The sequence below is a fragment of the Nanorana parkeri genome, unplaced genomic scaffold, assembly GCF_000935625.1.
Source record: "Nanorana parkeri isolate BGI_ZX_2015 unplaced genomic scaffold, ASM93562v1 scaffold378, whole genome shotgun sequence".
Taxonomy (NCBI): domain Eukaryota; kingdom Metazoa; phylum Chordata; class Amphibia; order Anura; family Dicroglossidae; genus Nanorana; species Nanorana parkeri.
In genome coordinates, this window is record NW_017306646.1 from 961,430 (window position 1) to 977,677 (window position 16,248).

The 16,248-nt window shown below is 41.0% G+C and overlaps 1 protein-coding gene across 7 annotated transcripts in view; it reads left to right on the forward strand.

The window, feature by feature from the left end:
* The window catches only part of LOC108789127 (pre-B-cell leukemia transcription factor 1), a 150,662-nt gene extending 148,428 nt beyond the window's left edge, over positions 1–2,234 (forward strand). For 5 of the 7 annotated variants that reach the window (XM_018559059.1, XM_018559060.1, XM_018559062.1 and 2 more), the window contains one exon: positions 422–2,234. In XM_018559059.1, the coding sequence (XP_018414561.1) occupies positions 422–514 (93 nt within the window). In that variant the 3' untranslated portion in view covers positions 515–2,234. The remainder of the gene's footprint in view (positions 1–421) is intronic. The other 2 variants (XM_018559063.1, XM_018559065.1) reach the window with 1 other exon arrangement.
* The last annotated feature ends 14,014 nt before the right edge of the window (positions 2,235–16,248 follow it).

Below are 16,248 nucleotides of genomic sequence, written 5' to 3' on the forward strand. Positions count from 1 at the left end.
TTTCACCACAGCTGGTGGGCCGGGGTTGCCTACCCTGGTGCTAAACCATTCTTGTTTGAATATAGAGCTCCAGACAAAAGTTTATTTCTGTCTTGGAGTGTAAAAGGGTTAGAACTTCTGTCGGATTTTCATTCCACTCTGTCTCTGTGGAGGGTTTACCTCATATTTTTCCAGGACAGGGGTTATCTTCTGTCGGCACATATACAGCATTGAAAATCACTAACAAGAACACAAGGATTAGAACCTCTGTAAGATTCTGAACTAAAAAAGGAAATAAATTGTCTGGAGTTAAACACACAGAAATACAAGATCGTCTGAACACACATGAATTTTGATAACTGTATATTGTATTGTATAATCAAAATTAATTTCCTTGATGTCCTATTGAAAGACTAAAGTATTGTTTTGTTTCATCTTGCAGGCTAACGGAGGGTGGCAGGATGCAGCCACTCCTTCATCTGTGACTTCCCCTACGGAAGGACCTGGCAGTGTCCACTCTGATACCTCCAACTGAGCAGCCGGCTCCTGAATTTTCACTCTTGAAAGCCAGATTCCATCCCTTCCCTCTCACTCCAGATGGCCACTGTGGGAATGCAGCAAACACAATGACCTCTTTTGGCATACCCATTGGCAGCTCCCCCACCCCTTCATTTTTAATCACCACCACTCCTCCTTTTATGTCAATGATTCACTTTTGTATAGCCCACACCCATAATTGATTTTCCACATTATAGGGATAGAGAGTTTTGTGTGAGTAGCAGATGACTACCAGTACATATCAATCAATACTAAATAACAAACTCATTTAAATATGGCTGTAGCTGTGAACAGAAACAGCCATATTTAAAAGTTAGTATAATGTCTAAAAATAATTGATATTTATAAAGACTGTGCTGTTTTTTAATTTTCATTTGGCTTATACTGCACCCCTCATATACATTTAAGATGTAGCTAAGGGCCAAAAATGCATCTTGTGAACATCTTAGTCTAACATTGCTTCTACTGCAGTCATTCTCCCCTCTGAATCTTTGGACTGAGCCATGGATATTGCTATACCGTTGACCTCTGTTTTTCTGCACAATACTCGATCCATTTAAATGTGCCTGGTGTCTTCTCTTCTGAAGGAACCCTGTTTGCCCCTCAGCAAGTAGCCCTGAGAAACCATTATTCCTGTTCTCGCTAGGTAGACCATCACAAGGGAATGCTTGACAAACACTAAAATTTGACCAGGCCTGATGGTTGCTGGATGTACTGCTGGTAAAATAATTTCCCTGTATCTGCAGACCTTATTTCTACTTTGGGTATGGATGGTTCTGTTCTTCAGACATTGGTTTGTCCTACAAGAAGCCCAGCACAGCTAAGTCATCAGTACAGATTTCTGTAGTCCCCGCCACCAAGCTACAGCTTTGTCCACTGTAACTGCCTTCAGAATTGAACTGCTACATTTTCTCGAAGACTTCCGTAACACGGCTCCAAGTACACCACCGCTATCGTATCAGGCCTTTACGTGTACTCCACACCATGTTCTGTAATATCACCATGCTGCTTCACCAACCAACTCTACACGTACCAGTTCCCAATTTAGCATCAAGTATCTCTTTCCAGAAAGCTTGCTTTATTTCCAGACCAATTCTGTTTCCGTCCAGACCACAGTTCTTCATTACAACTCCGGATCCACTAAGATTGGCCACCTGCAACTCACTTTTTCCAAACTTTCTTTCCATCTCATGCGTTCAAATTTAGTTGAAGGAATAGAACCATACAGTGTTGTTGCATTTATCAGACATCATTATGTCATTGAATATTCTCATTGTCTGGCAAGATCTCTAAAGACACCCACATGCGGTGTCCCAAATCAACGTTTGATACCAAAAATCCGCATGTACTCGCACAGAGGAAAGACGGACAAAGAGGGAAGTGCTCAGCTTTATTAACATTCACTGCGGTTTCACATAACTTGTGTATCGTCGATTGTTATATTTCAGATAAACATTTGATGCTGGATGTTCTTGTATATTCTGAAGAAAACAAAAAGACACAAGATAAAAAAAAGACATGAAACAGCCAAAAATTGTCCTGGGTTTAATAATGTTTATTACTAAAAGGAGATAAAAAAAAATATGAAAAAAATTGTCCTGTTGCAGAGATCACACCCGTTTAGCATGGAAATAGGTTGCTGATTTCTATTTTATGTCTTTCATATTTCTTGCTTAGTTTTAACACGAAAGAAAAAACAAAACTACCTACATGTGATTTATTTTATTCTTTTTAACACCGCGCGTTTGTGAGTTATAATGCAATGCTAGATAAATGTAGTTGGGCACCTTTTTAGTTTTTCCTTTTTATTTTTTTTTATTTTCTAAAGGATGGGGAATGTGGGCGGGAACAGGGTTTTGGGCAAATTTGAAGTGGTGACACGGGGGAAGGGTATGGGTATTTTCCCAATAACCCCTTTACAGCTAGGGGAATTGGTGATATATATTCTGTATTTTCCCTCTGGCAGAAATGGGGTTAATGAAGCAGTCACAATGATTCTGCAATATAAACCCACTTTTTGTACACTAAAGTAAAAAAATAAATAAAAAAAAGGATGAAAAATGTTGGAAAAAAGTTGGAATAGTTAAACAATAATAGGTACATCATAAAATGTACATTTAATAACTTTTCTGAGAACCAGAAATAAATTCCTTTTTTTTTTCCTGTTTTCAGCTCGTATTTGTTTCAAAACACATTGGATAACTTTATCTAAAGCCATTTATATGTTAAAGCCCAACTGTATCTTCCACAAAAAAAAAGTTAAACTGGGTGCTAAAAATGTGAATTCTACCGTCTTGATTTTATTTTTTATAGCTTGTAAATAATCTAACCACATGTTGGAAAGTCTTTGGTTAGGCACAACTGCTGCTTTTTTTTTTTAACTGTGGTCTGATATGCCCCTTGCTGATTTAAGGGCTAGTGCTCTCCAATCGGCAAAGGTGACACTTTCTGCCTGATTGCTTAGCTTTACCTTTGATTCAGCGGGGGACTTATCAGACCGCTGCTTCTACACAAAGTGTAGCAGTCCTGTCTGCAGCTTCCTACCCAGCCACAGATTTTGCAACAGGTGTTTAGATTATTTATGATCTGCGACAAAATGAGGATTTCACAGAATTCATGCAGCACTATGAGTATATAATGTTTGTGGAAGTTGGGCTTTAAAGAGTTATATAAAGACTGGTAGTCTAGCAAAGTCTAAATACAATGAATCAATATACTGTATGAAACATTGAAGAACTGCCTGTGACGTTGCTGTTAAGCAGTGAAAATTTAAATGTGAAAAAACTATTAAATTGTTTAAAAAAGTTCCAAATGTGCAAGCTTTCAGAGCACCAAAACCTCTCTTCTGGAAAATGTTTCCTGAATGAGGACTTTCATTTTTTTTTTTTTTTAGAAATGGCTGTTTAATAGTATCTTACATTCTGCTTGCGTTGTTTATAACAATGGCTAACCTAGTTTGCTTTTTTTGAATGTATGATGCCCATAACAACCAGTCAAAATCCTATTTTCCTTTCATTTTTATGTACTTGTTGATTTCTGAAATCTAATTTGCACACACGCTTTTGAATTCAAGTATGGCATTAATAGTGTTCAATTTGAGACTGGAAAGAAAAAATATTCTAAGATGAGCCTGCTTGGATCTTAAAACATTGCTAGAATTGTCATTCTAGGTGTGCCCCAGATCCACAAATGGAACAAATTCTTACCTCTGTCTAAACATTCATATTAATGTAATATTTACACAGTATAGTGTCCATACACATCGGTTTGTGATCGATCCAGGTATTAGCATCACAAACGCGCATCCATCGAAACACGCAACATCGTATTTTCAATTGATATTCTATATCCGAAACAATCAATTGAAAGTGATCATCTAATCTATTTGTATTACAATCTGTTGACGCGCGCACACACGTATATTAATTGATGTTCGATAAAATTCCACTACAGCTGATCAACTTGCGAGCATTAAATTCTTCCAAAAGCTCACTTAATCAAATTAAGGGTCTTTGGTTTACGATTCGTATTACCGTACATTTGATCAGTTGATCATAGCAATACATGTGTGTACATCTTTACATAAAAAAAAAAAAGTACAGATTTACACTTGTTTAGGAAAAATTATGTTCCACAACTCTGCAGCAACAATGCATCAGAAAGTACATTACCAATGCTATGACAGATAAGGGTATCTTTCATCCTTTTAATCCGTGTCTTATACAACATAAAATGTTGTTGTGCAGCGTTTTTAGGTTTATATGAGAAGTCTGCTTTGAAGTGTATGTAAAGCCAACATTTTTTTTAGTTTTGAATAGAGTGAGAACGTGTTAAATCCCTGTAAATTTGTGTTTGTTTTGATCCTTTGCAAACATTTTATTTTAGAAGCATTATACATTCACTGGCACCTGAGAGCTGCCATAATACTTTTACATTTTTTCAAAGACTGCTAATGTCCTTTGAAATGTCGCCAGAGGGAGGCAACTTGCAGTGAAATGAGCATTACATTTAGCCCCCATATTTCATATTTACTTTAGACCAGCCCTGTCTGCATAGTAACTTGTGGTACGACCCTACCATTGCTTTCTGTTCGTTCAGGTAGACTGCTGACTTTCTTACTGACATTTTATGACTAATTTCTTGGACGGGTGCTAGTCACCCTGATTCGAAAATAATATTGCGAAATTACCAGCGATTTGTGGTAAGCAACAGCTGGTGGTGCTGGAGCTTATATTGTCTTGCAGAAAGTTCTATATGCAGTCCAGATGATGCAGAACATTGTAGAAAATATGGCATAGGTTATTGCTTGTAAATAGGGATTATTGTGCAATTTGCAAATTTGACCCCTATCTCGACCAAGTGAACTTTGCTTTAAAGCTGTATTTTAGGATTAACCCTCAATGCCCCTTTCCTCTACAATTTATCCATCTTTATGTACAGTAAGAGCCCATTAACATCAGTGCATTGCAGTAACATAGAGTAAAAAAAAAAATCATTTTTTAACATGAATTGCCATAACTCATGAGAATCAATGAGCCGCTTAATGCAATGCACGTTCACATGCAAATGCTGCATGTGGCCAAAAGAGAGGATGGTTGCATGAGGTGCGCCTGTTTCCATTGAATGTGACATAGGACTCCTTACAACCCTCTACCTGTCAGCCATAGCTAGAGGAGATCACAGAGATGAAAACCGTGCTTTTTCTAGCCACAGCAATACTATTTTTTTCTGATCCTTTGAGAATCCTGTGTGGTTGAAAGGTACAGCAGTATTAGACTTCTGATTGGTAATTTGCATATCTTGCCCATCAAAGGCAATGAGTGCCATTAGCTAGGGTGAGCCATAAATTGTATCCACACACTACAGGCAGCACTGATGTAAAGACATCAGCAAAGCCTTGCCGGAACTACAAAGGGCAACAGGATTGGTCACCCTGCTCAAAGAGGCAAATCTGCGGAGACTGGTCTTTTTTACTGGGACCTGCTCTCCTGTGGCATTGAGCTAAACAATTCTGAGGATAAAATATGGCCGGTTGCAAAATAGTTACATATAAATCTATGATACGGTAAGGCACTGCTTTGGTGTTTTAGAGTATCTTAGTGCTGAACGGAGTTTAGCTTTAACAATGCACTAAGTTTATATTTTATCTGCTACATAATGCAATAATATATTTAATTGTAATTCCTGCCTAGATACTGTGGTCCGGTAGCTGCATTAAACTAACTGGGGAAAAAAATATATATATCAGGGATGCACCGATACTGGTTTTCCGATACCGGTGCTTCCACTGGCATGGAGACCACTTACCAGGCAATCGGGCAGCAGGTAAAGACATGCCGTCAAGCTTCCTGATTGCCCGGGAATCCGGCTGCATGTTGTTCGTCTTGCTCGATGCCGATTGCCTGGGAAACCAACTCCAACTAATGCTTTGTTGAAGCACCTTTTGATTTTATGACTTTAGGGGTCGGAATCTATTAGCATATCACATCTTTCCTTGGAAATCTTTGCTCACTTTTCCTCGCAAAAGTGCTCCAAACCTGTCGGATTGCGAAGGCATGTCCTGTGCACAGCCCTCTTCAGGTCACGCCACATATTTTCAATTGGATTCAGGTCAAGGGCTCTGGCTGGGCCATTCCGAAATTTTAATCATCTTCTGCGGAAGCCATTCTTTTGTCGATTTTGGAGGTATGCTTTGAGTTGTCATGCTGAAAGGTGAAATTCCTCTTCAGCTTTTTATCAGAGGCCTGAAGGTTTTGTTCTAAAATGAACTTGTATTTGGAACTGTTCCTCCACTGTGCGATCCCTTAGATGCTTTGTAAGCTCTTTGCAGACCATGGTTTTTGCTGTACGAGGCAACTGAGTAAATGACATAAAAGTCCTACTAGGACAGCTAAACGTTATATGGGCTTAATCAGAGTCACTTTAATCGATGGCAGGTGTGTACTGACTATTATTTAACATCAGCTTGAACGTGATTGGTTAATTCTGAACGCATCCACATACCAAATTATAAGAGGGTGTATACACTTTTTATATCCGGTGTGTATATAAAATATTTTATATATATAAACTCCCCGGCCACTTTATTAGGTGCACCTTGCTAGTACTGGGTTGGACCCCCTTTTGCTTTCAGATTTGTCTTAATTCTTTGTGGCATAGATTCAACAAGGTGTTGGAAACATTCCTCAGATTGTGGTCCATAGTGACATGATAGCATCACGCAAATGTTGCAGATTTGTCGGCTGCACATCCATGATGCGAATCTCCTGTTTCACAACATTCCAAAGGTGCTGTATTGGATTGAGATATGGTGATTGTGGAGGCCATTGGAGTACAGTGAACTCATTGTAATGTTCAGGAAACCAGTTTCAGATAATGTGATCTTTGTGACATGGTGCATTATCTTTTTCAGCAATATGAGCTACAGGAGTTCTTATAGCAGATTAAACTACACAAGCCAGCCTTGGCTCCCCACGTGCATCACTGAGCCCTGGCCACCAATGACCCTGTTGCCAGTTCACTGGTTTTCCTGACTGAACCACTTTTGCTAGGTCCTGACATGTGCAGACATGGAACGTCCCACAAGAGCTGCAGTTTTCAAGTTGCCCAGTTGTCTAGCCATCATAATTTGCCCCTTGTCAAAGTCGCTCAAATCCTTATACTTGCTGTTTTCCAGGTGCCAGTTTTAGTTTGGCATGTGTTTAAAGTGTATTTACTGGGATAAAAAGGGCAGTGACCAGTGCCAGACACTACTGGAGATAAAATGAAAGGGTCATGACAGGTGACAAGCAGATCCTCATTTCATAATAAAACATTACTGAATGCAATTCTGAAAGTGGGTTAGGAAACAACAGAAGTCTGACAAGCAAAATGAAAGAGATTGGAGATTTGGTTCATGAAACCTAGGATATAATTGATATTGAAGACTCTTGGCTTGATTTTACCAATGACTACTGGGCTATTGATTTTCCTGTCTTTGCTCTCTTTCAGAGAGACAAAGTAGACGGAAAAGGTGGTGATATCTGCCCCTATGTGAGAGGTCATCTAAAAGTGAGTGTCAAAGATTATCTTGCTGATAGTGTGATGGTGTTGAGGCATTCGATCTACAGAGGTATCTCATTGCTCTACACTATTCAAAGCTTCACTATACGGGTGTGATGCGGGTGCCGCTCATGTTCCATAGAACATGCTACACTAGGAAGAAAGCGTTACAAGCTGCACATAAGGGAGTGAAACTCCCTTATGTGAAAACAATACAAATCTGACAGTTCTAACCCCTCACCACTCTATCCAAATATAGTAGGGCTAGCCTCTACGAAGCAATAAGAAGAAAAAAAAGGAAATCAAAGGCCTCAACACCCCTCACATAGTTCTGGAGTCACTGGATAAGTATTTCAATTTACATACAACGAACACTACTATATTGGACTACCATAGATCAATATATGTTAAGAAAATCAATGGAAGGGAGGGCTACACCTATTACTATTATTGTTTAAAAAGCAGATCTGTAAAAACCGTTGCTATTTATACACGGATCGAATTTTGGTAATTTCCTGCATAATCGGATAAAATTTGATCTGTGGGTGGCCCTGCCAACATCATTACACTTGGCAAAAGTTGATTTTGTAACTAATCTTTTGTAGGAGTCGGATGGAAAAATTGCTGTTACTATTAAGATATTCTGACAACCATGGGTACCAACAAGTTGGAATACAATAGCAGGCAGGAGAGATTCCTCTATCCACACTCTTTAGCATGGATGGGGGAGTCAAGTGTAGGGCCAGCGTGTCATTTGTATGTACACATTAATCATATCCACTTGCCATTAAGGCTGGGCACACACCTTACAACCATCGCAAGACTGTTGTCTTGCGATGGTTGTAAAGTACTTAAAAAAACGTACGATCTGCCTATGTTGCATAGGCAGATCGTACTTGCGATGATCGCAAGCCACGCCCCCTGAGGGGCGGGCTTCCGATGACCGCAATGCCAAACGGGCTTGCGCACACCGGCCCGTACGGCTGTTATCGTACGGACATGCCACAAACCTGCCGAACATTGTACGATGCTCGGCGGGTTTTCGAACATGTCTGTAAGTTAAAAGTCGTGCGATCTTACAGTAGTAGAGGTCGCACGGCTTCCACACACCTTACAATAATCGTACGATCGCGGGATTTCCCACGATTATCGTAAGGTGTGTGGGGACCTTTAGAGTCAACTATATGCTCACAGGTAATCTTTACATTCACTTGACATGAATAACACAAGGATGGCATTCACACATCAGAGGTACTGAGTCCTGATTTCTCTTTCTAACCCATCCAAAGCCCCACAGCAGCTGTTCCCCCTATTTTTAGAAGGGAGCCTGCCAGTTAATGTAGGGATGTATGTATTGACACTTTAAGTGTCATAATGGATCTGCAAATAGCTTCTCTGAATATACCTTGTCAAAAGGGCTGTCTCCCCTATGGTTTCAGAAGAAATCTGCCAACAAAGAAAACCATTGATATGTACAGATATTTTCCAATGCAGACCTTAGGTAAATGTAAATAATTACAGACTGGAAACTGTCTGAAAGCCAATTCCAATAATGCAATGCACTCTATCAACATAATGCCAGTCATTCGCTTTGTTTGAAGAATATCATGATCCACAAATTGTAAACTCATCAAAATCTTCACATGAGATAATTGTGTAATCTTCACATGTATTGCATAAGTAGCGCCATTAACAGCATAATTCTGGTTCACAGAGTACAAATCTATGTCCCAAAGATGGTTGCACATCTGTACTGGTTTTGCAGGTCCTGTCCACTGCGTCAGAGTGGGAATTGTAAACTGATAAATTGTTCTGCAGTACATGGAGTAAGCTTCCCTATTTATTACCATGTCAACATTCTTAACAGCAATTGCATGTTCTGCTTGTGTTTTATGTGCGTTTCCTCCGAGTACTCAAAAGACATGCTGGTAAGTTAATTGGTTCCTAAGGCCCCGTTCCCACTGCGCGATATGCAAATCGTGCGTTTGTCGCGCGATTTGCATATTGGGCGATATCGCGAGATTTGCCGCGCGATATCGCGTTCAAGCTTGCATTGAGCAAGCTTGAATCGCGGCTAAATCCGCTCCAAAAAGGGTCCTGCTGTAGCGACACACGACCCGCGACAGCAGGACCCTTTGCCCCATTGAAATGCATTGGAGCGCGATATCGCGCGGTAATTTGCTGCGATATCATAGGTCCCCCTTTTTCCCCAAAAACAGCCCTGACCTGTTGAGGCATGCGCTCCACTAGACCCCTGAAGGTATGCTGTGGTGTCTGCCCCAAGCCCTCGGTAGCAGATCCATAAGTCCTGTAAGTTGCAAGGTGGGGCTTCTATGGATGGGATTTGTTTTTCCAGCACATCCCACAGATGCTCAATTGGTGTGAGATCTGGAGAATTTGGAGGCCAAGTCAATACATCAAACTATGTGTTCCTCAAACCATTCTTGAACTACACTCCCCGGCCACTTTATTAGGTGCACCTTGCTAGTACTGGGTTGGACCCCCTTTTGCTTTCAGATTTGTCTTAATTCTTTGTGGCATAGATTCAACAAGGTGTTGGAAACATTCCTCAGATTGTGGTCCATAGTGACATGATAGCATCACGCAAATGTTGCAGATTTGTCGGCTGCACATCCATGATGCGAATCTCCTGTTTCACAACATTCCAAAGGTGCTGTATTGGATTGAGATATGGTGATTGTGGAGGCCATTGGAGTACAGTGAACTCATTGTCATGTTCAGGAAACCAGTTTCAGATAATGTGATCTTTGTGACATGGTGCATTATCTTTTTCAGCAATATGAGCTACAGGAGTTCTTATAGCAGATTAAACTACACAAGCCAGCCTTGGCTCCCCACGTGCATCACTGAGCCCTGGCCACCAATGACCCTGTTGCCAGTTCACTGGTTTTCCTGACTGAACCACTTTTGCTAGGTCCTGACATGTGCAGACATGGAACGTCCCACAAGAGCTGCAGTTTTCAAGTTGCCCAGTTGTCTAGCCATCATAATTTGCCCCTTGTCAAAGTCGCTCAAATCCTTATACTTGCTGTTTTCCAGGTGCCAGTTTTAGTTTGGCATGTGTTTAAAGTGTATTTACTGGGATAAAAAGGGCAGTGACCAGTGCCAGACACTACTGGAGATAAAATGAAAGGGTCATGACAGGTGACAAGCAGATCCTCATTTCATAATAAAACATTACTGAATGCAATTCTGAAAGTGGGTTAGGAAACAACAGAAGTCTGACAAGCAAAATGAAAGAGATTGGAGATTTGGTTCATGAAACCTAGGATATAATTGATTGAGGCATGCGCTCCACTAGACCCCTGAAGGTATGCTGTGGTGTCTGCCCCAAGCCCTCGGTAGCAGATCCATAAGTCCTGTAAGTTGCAAGGTGGGGCTTCTATGGATGGGATTTGTTTTTCCAGCACATCCCACAGATGCTCAATTGGTGTGAGATCTGGAGAATTTGGAGGCCAAGTCAATACATCAAACTATGTGTTCCTCAAACCATTCTTGAACTACACTCCCCGGCCACTTTATTAGGTGCACCTTGCTAGTACTGGGTTGGACCCCCTTTTGCTTTCAGATTTGTCTTAATTCTTTGTGGCATAGATTCAACAAGGTGTTGGAAACATTCCTCAGATTGTGGTCCATAGTGACATGATAGCATCACGCAAATGTTGCAGATTTGTCGGCTGCACATCCATGATGCGAATCTCCTGTTTCACAACATTCCAAAGGTGCTGTATTGGATTGAGATATGGTGATTGTGGAGGCCATTGGAGTACAGTGAACTCATTGTCATGTTCAGGAAACCAGTTTCAGATAATGTGATCTTTGTGACATGGTGCATTATCTTTTTCAGCAATATGAGCTACAGGAGTTCTTATAGCAGATTAAACTACACAAGCCAGCCTTGGCTCCCCACGTGCATCACTGAGCCCTGGCCACCAATGACCCTGTTGCCAGTTCACTGGTTTTCCTGACTGAACCACTTTTGCTAGGTCCTGACATGTGCAGACATGGAACGTCCCACAAGAGCTGCAGTTTTCAAGTTGCCCAGTTGTCTAGCCATCATAATTTGCCCCTTGTCAAAGTCGCTCAAATCCTTATACTTGCTGTTTTCCAGGTGCCAGTTTTAGTTTGGCATGTGTTTAAAGTGTATTTACTGGGATAAAAAGGGCAGTGACCAGTGCCAGACACTACTGGAGATAAAATGAAAGGGTCATGACAGGTGACAAGCAGATCCTCATTTCATAATAAAACATTACTGAATGCAATTCTGAAAGTGGGTTAGGAAACAACAGAAGTCTGACAAGCAAAATGAAAGAGATTGGAGATTTGGTTCATGAAACCTAGGATATAATTGATATTGAAGACTCTTGGCTTGATTTTACCAATGACTACTGGGCTATTGATTTTCCTGTCTTTGCTCTCTTTCAGAGAGACAAAGTAGACGGAAAAGGTGGTGATATCTGCCCCTATGTGAGAGGTCATCTAAAAGTGAGTGTCAAAGATTATCTTGCTGATAGTGTGATGGTGTTGAGGCATTCGATCTACAGAGGTATCTCATTGCTCTACACTATTCAAAGCTTCACTATACGGGTGTGATGCGGGTGCCGCTCATGTTCCATAGAACATGCTACACTAGGAAGAAAGCGTTACAAGCTGCACATAAGGGAGTGAAACTCCCTTATGTGAAAACAATACAAATCTGACAGTTCTAACCCCTCACCACTCTATCCAAATATAGTAGGGCTAGCCTCTACGAAGCAATAAGAAGAAAAAAAAGGAAATCAAAGGCCTCAACACCCCTCACATAGTTCTGGAGTCACTGGATAAGTATTTCAATTTACATACAACGAACACTACTATATTGGACTACCATAGATCAATATATGTTAAGAAAATCAATGGAAGGGAGGGCTACACCTATTACTATTATTGTTTAAAAAGCAGATCTGTAAAAACCGTTGCTATTTATACACGGATCGAATTTTGGTAATTTCCTGCATAATCGGATAAAATTTGATCTGTGGGTGGCCCTGCCAACATCATTACACTTGGCAAAAGTTGATTTTGTAACTAATCTTTTGTAGGAGTCGGATGGAAAAATTGCTGTTACTATTAAGATATTCTGACAACCATGGGTACCAACAAGTTGGAATACAATAGCAGGCAGGAGAGATTCCTCTATCCACACTCTTTAGCATGGATGGGGGAGTCAAGTGTAGGGCCAGCGTGTCATTTGTATGTACACATTAATCATATCCACTTGCCATTAAGGCTGGGCACACACCTTACAACCATCGCAAGACTGTTGTCTTGCGATGGTTGTAAAGTACTTAAAAAAACGTACGATCTGCCTATGTTGCATAGGCAGATCGTACTTGCGATGATCGCAAGCCACGCCCCCTGAGGGGCGGGCTTCCGATGACCGCAATGCCAAACGGGCTTGCGCACACCGGCCCGTACGGCTGTTATCGTACGGACATGCCACAAACCTGCCGAACATTGTACGATGCTCGGCGGGTTTTCGAACATGTCTGTAAGTTAAAAGTCGTGCGATCTTACAGTAGTAGAGGTCGCACGGCTTCCACACACCTTACAATAATCGTACGATCGCGGGATTTCCCACGATTATCGTAAGGTGTGTGGGGACCTTTAGAGTCAACTATATGCTCACAGGTAATCTTTACATTCACTTGACATGAATAACACAAGGATGGCATTCACACATCAGAGGTACTGAGTCCTGATTTCTCTTTCTAACCCATCCAAAGCCCCACAGCAGCTGTTCCCCCTATTTTTAGAAGGGAGCCTGCCAGTTAATGTAGGGATGTATGTATTGACACTTTAAGTGTCATAATGGATCTGCAAATAGCTTCTCTGAATATACCTTGTCAAAAGGGCTGTCTCCCCTATGGTTTCAGAAGAAATCTGCCAACAAAGAAAACCATTGATATGTACAGATATTTTCCAATGCAGACCTTAGGTAAATGTAAATAATTACAGACTGGAAACTGTCTGAAAGCCAATTCCAATAATGCAATGCACTCTATCAACATAATGCCAGTCATTCGCTTTGTTTGAAGAATATCATGATCCACAAATTGTAAACTCATCAAAATCTTCACATGAGATAATTGTGTAATCTTCACATGTATTGCATAAGTAGCGCCATTAACAGCATAATTCTGGTTCACAGAGTACAAATCTATGTCCCAAAGATGGTTGCACATCTGTACTGGTTTTGCAGGTCCTGTCCACTGCGTCAGAGTGGGAATTGTAAACTGATAAATTGTTCTGCAGTACATGGAGTAAGCTTCCCTATTTATTACCATGTCAACATTCTTAACAGCAATTGCATGTTCTGCTTGTGTTTTATGTGCGTTTCCTCCGAGTACTCAAAAGACATGCTGGTAAGTTAATTGGTTCCTAAGGCCCCGTTCCCACTGCGCGATATGCAAATCGTGCGTTTGTCGCGCGATTTGCATATTGGGCGATATCGCGAGATTTGCCGCGCGATATCGCGTTCAAGCTTGCATTGAGCAAGCTTGAATCGCGGCTAAATCCGCTCCAAAAAGGGTCCTGCTGTAGCGACACACGACCCGCGACAGCAGGACCCTTTGCCCCATTGAAATGCATTGGAGCGCGATATCGCGCGGTAATTTGCTGCGATTTTACCGCGCGATAAATCGCTCAATGTGAACGGGGCTTAAACTAACGATAGTATGTGTATGCATGTGAGATAGGGACCGTAAAAGCTCCTTGAGGGCAGGGTCTGATGTGAATGTACAATATGTAAAGCTTTGTGTAAGTTTTTGGGCTATACAATTGCCTTCAGTATAAAAAAATGTTTGCACAATGTTCACAGGTAATAACATAAAATGCTGCTTAGCTCCCACTGTCAGATCTACCTGTTGGTTTCACTGGAGTATAATTTATCTTCAAGGATGATGTAAACACATAGCCCAATTGAAGCAGAACTAAACCCATCTATTTTTTTGCAGGCAAAGACTGCAGCAATGTATCCCCTATTTAGATCTGGAGATGATAAGCTAGGTCACTAGCCGTTTGAGGGCTTGAAAGCTTGGTTGAGAGCTAACATAAGCACACTGGCTAATGTGACCATTATTCCCGGAGGCATGCCCAGAATCTAGCATACACTGCACATGCGCTAGTCGACACTGCAGAAAACAACATTGGTGTGCTTTTTTTGTTTTTTTTCTATCTGAACTTTCTTTTGGTTTATTTAACTGGATTAGATTACTTCAGTACCTCAGGTACAAAACTTTAAGCCCATATATTGTCAAAGGAAAGCTTTTGTGGAAGTAACATGAAGGTTGCAAGTTTTGCAAATGCTAATTGCCTTGTTTAGTATCAATGATTTGAGTAGCTAAATTGAAACAAATATGCAAATAACACTGTAAAATCCTTTTCTTTGAGTTTATTGAAGGACACAGGCTTGTATAACCCCTCTCACTCCTAGCAAGCCACAGTTTTGTAACCAAGCTCGACTCTTAATAGGCGGACGTGGTATTCTGACATGTTAAGACTGCTGGCAGATATTCCATAGGCACTTCCAGGCTGTATCTTCTGTCCCAAGTACCGATTTACCACCCTGCTTCACAGTTGCTGGCTTTAATGGCATGGCTGTTGAGCCTGGGTTTTGGGGGATAGGGGTGTTCCCTAATGGGTGATTCCTACAATGCTAAAAGCTGAGAAGCCCACTTCTTACAGGGTCTGCCATTGCACTTGATAGACATATTTCGCTTTTTGTGTGGAAATAAATTTTCATCCCAGGAAATGTTTGTGTGACCAATCCTGACCTTTCCACAATCCGGTTTAAATAAACAGTTGACTCTGAGTACCATGAAAAGACAAAACTTTGTACTCGATCTTGTTACAAAGACTGATAATCACCCATTCCTCAATAAAGACCTTTGCACAGGGTGTCTGTCATGTTGCTCTCCCCCAGTGCATTCACCCATCCCTCTGTGCGGTTTGAATTTGGTTCTCTCAGCTCTTCAAAAACTGGCTTTTAACTCAATCAGGGATATTTCTCTTTTCCACACTTACAGGTTTACTTTCCTTGATGCCATCACTTCTGTGTGGCATACATCTGAACTAAAGAACCCTCTCTGATCTTTTTTTTTTTTTAATTCTTTATTTTAAAGTTTTCATAACACAGAGAATCACACAAAAAACATAGGTACAGAACAAACACAAGTCATCGTTTAAGCATCTTCTTCGAATGGTAGACCTGGGTTGGGCTTTACCAGCCCAATTCTCTCTGATCTTATACAAAGGTTGTTAAGACCTGAAGCCTCCTTCCTACCAAACATGGTTTCAGCCTTTCATCTGGACCAGGACAATGTGCTTCTGTCCAACACCACTACCTTAAGAGATTTACCTCCATTGTCTGGATTTAGTTTGCGCTGTGCATGTCTACCGTGCAGCCATCGTTTCCATTAGAAAGACTATCATTCCTGACTGTCCCCACAAAGGGAAACCAGCTTCTTGTTCCAACATTTCCTGGTGCAACAGACAGATTATCGTTCAAGCTTATGGTCTTAAGGGTCAGGTGCCACCCTTTCATGTTAAGGGCACACTCTACTAAGTCTATGAGTGCTTCTTGGGCTTTTCTGCATCAGGCAACTGTTT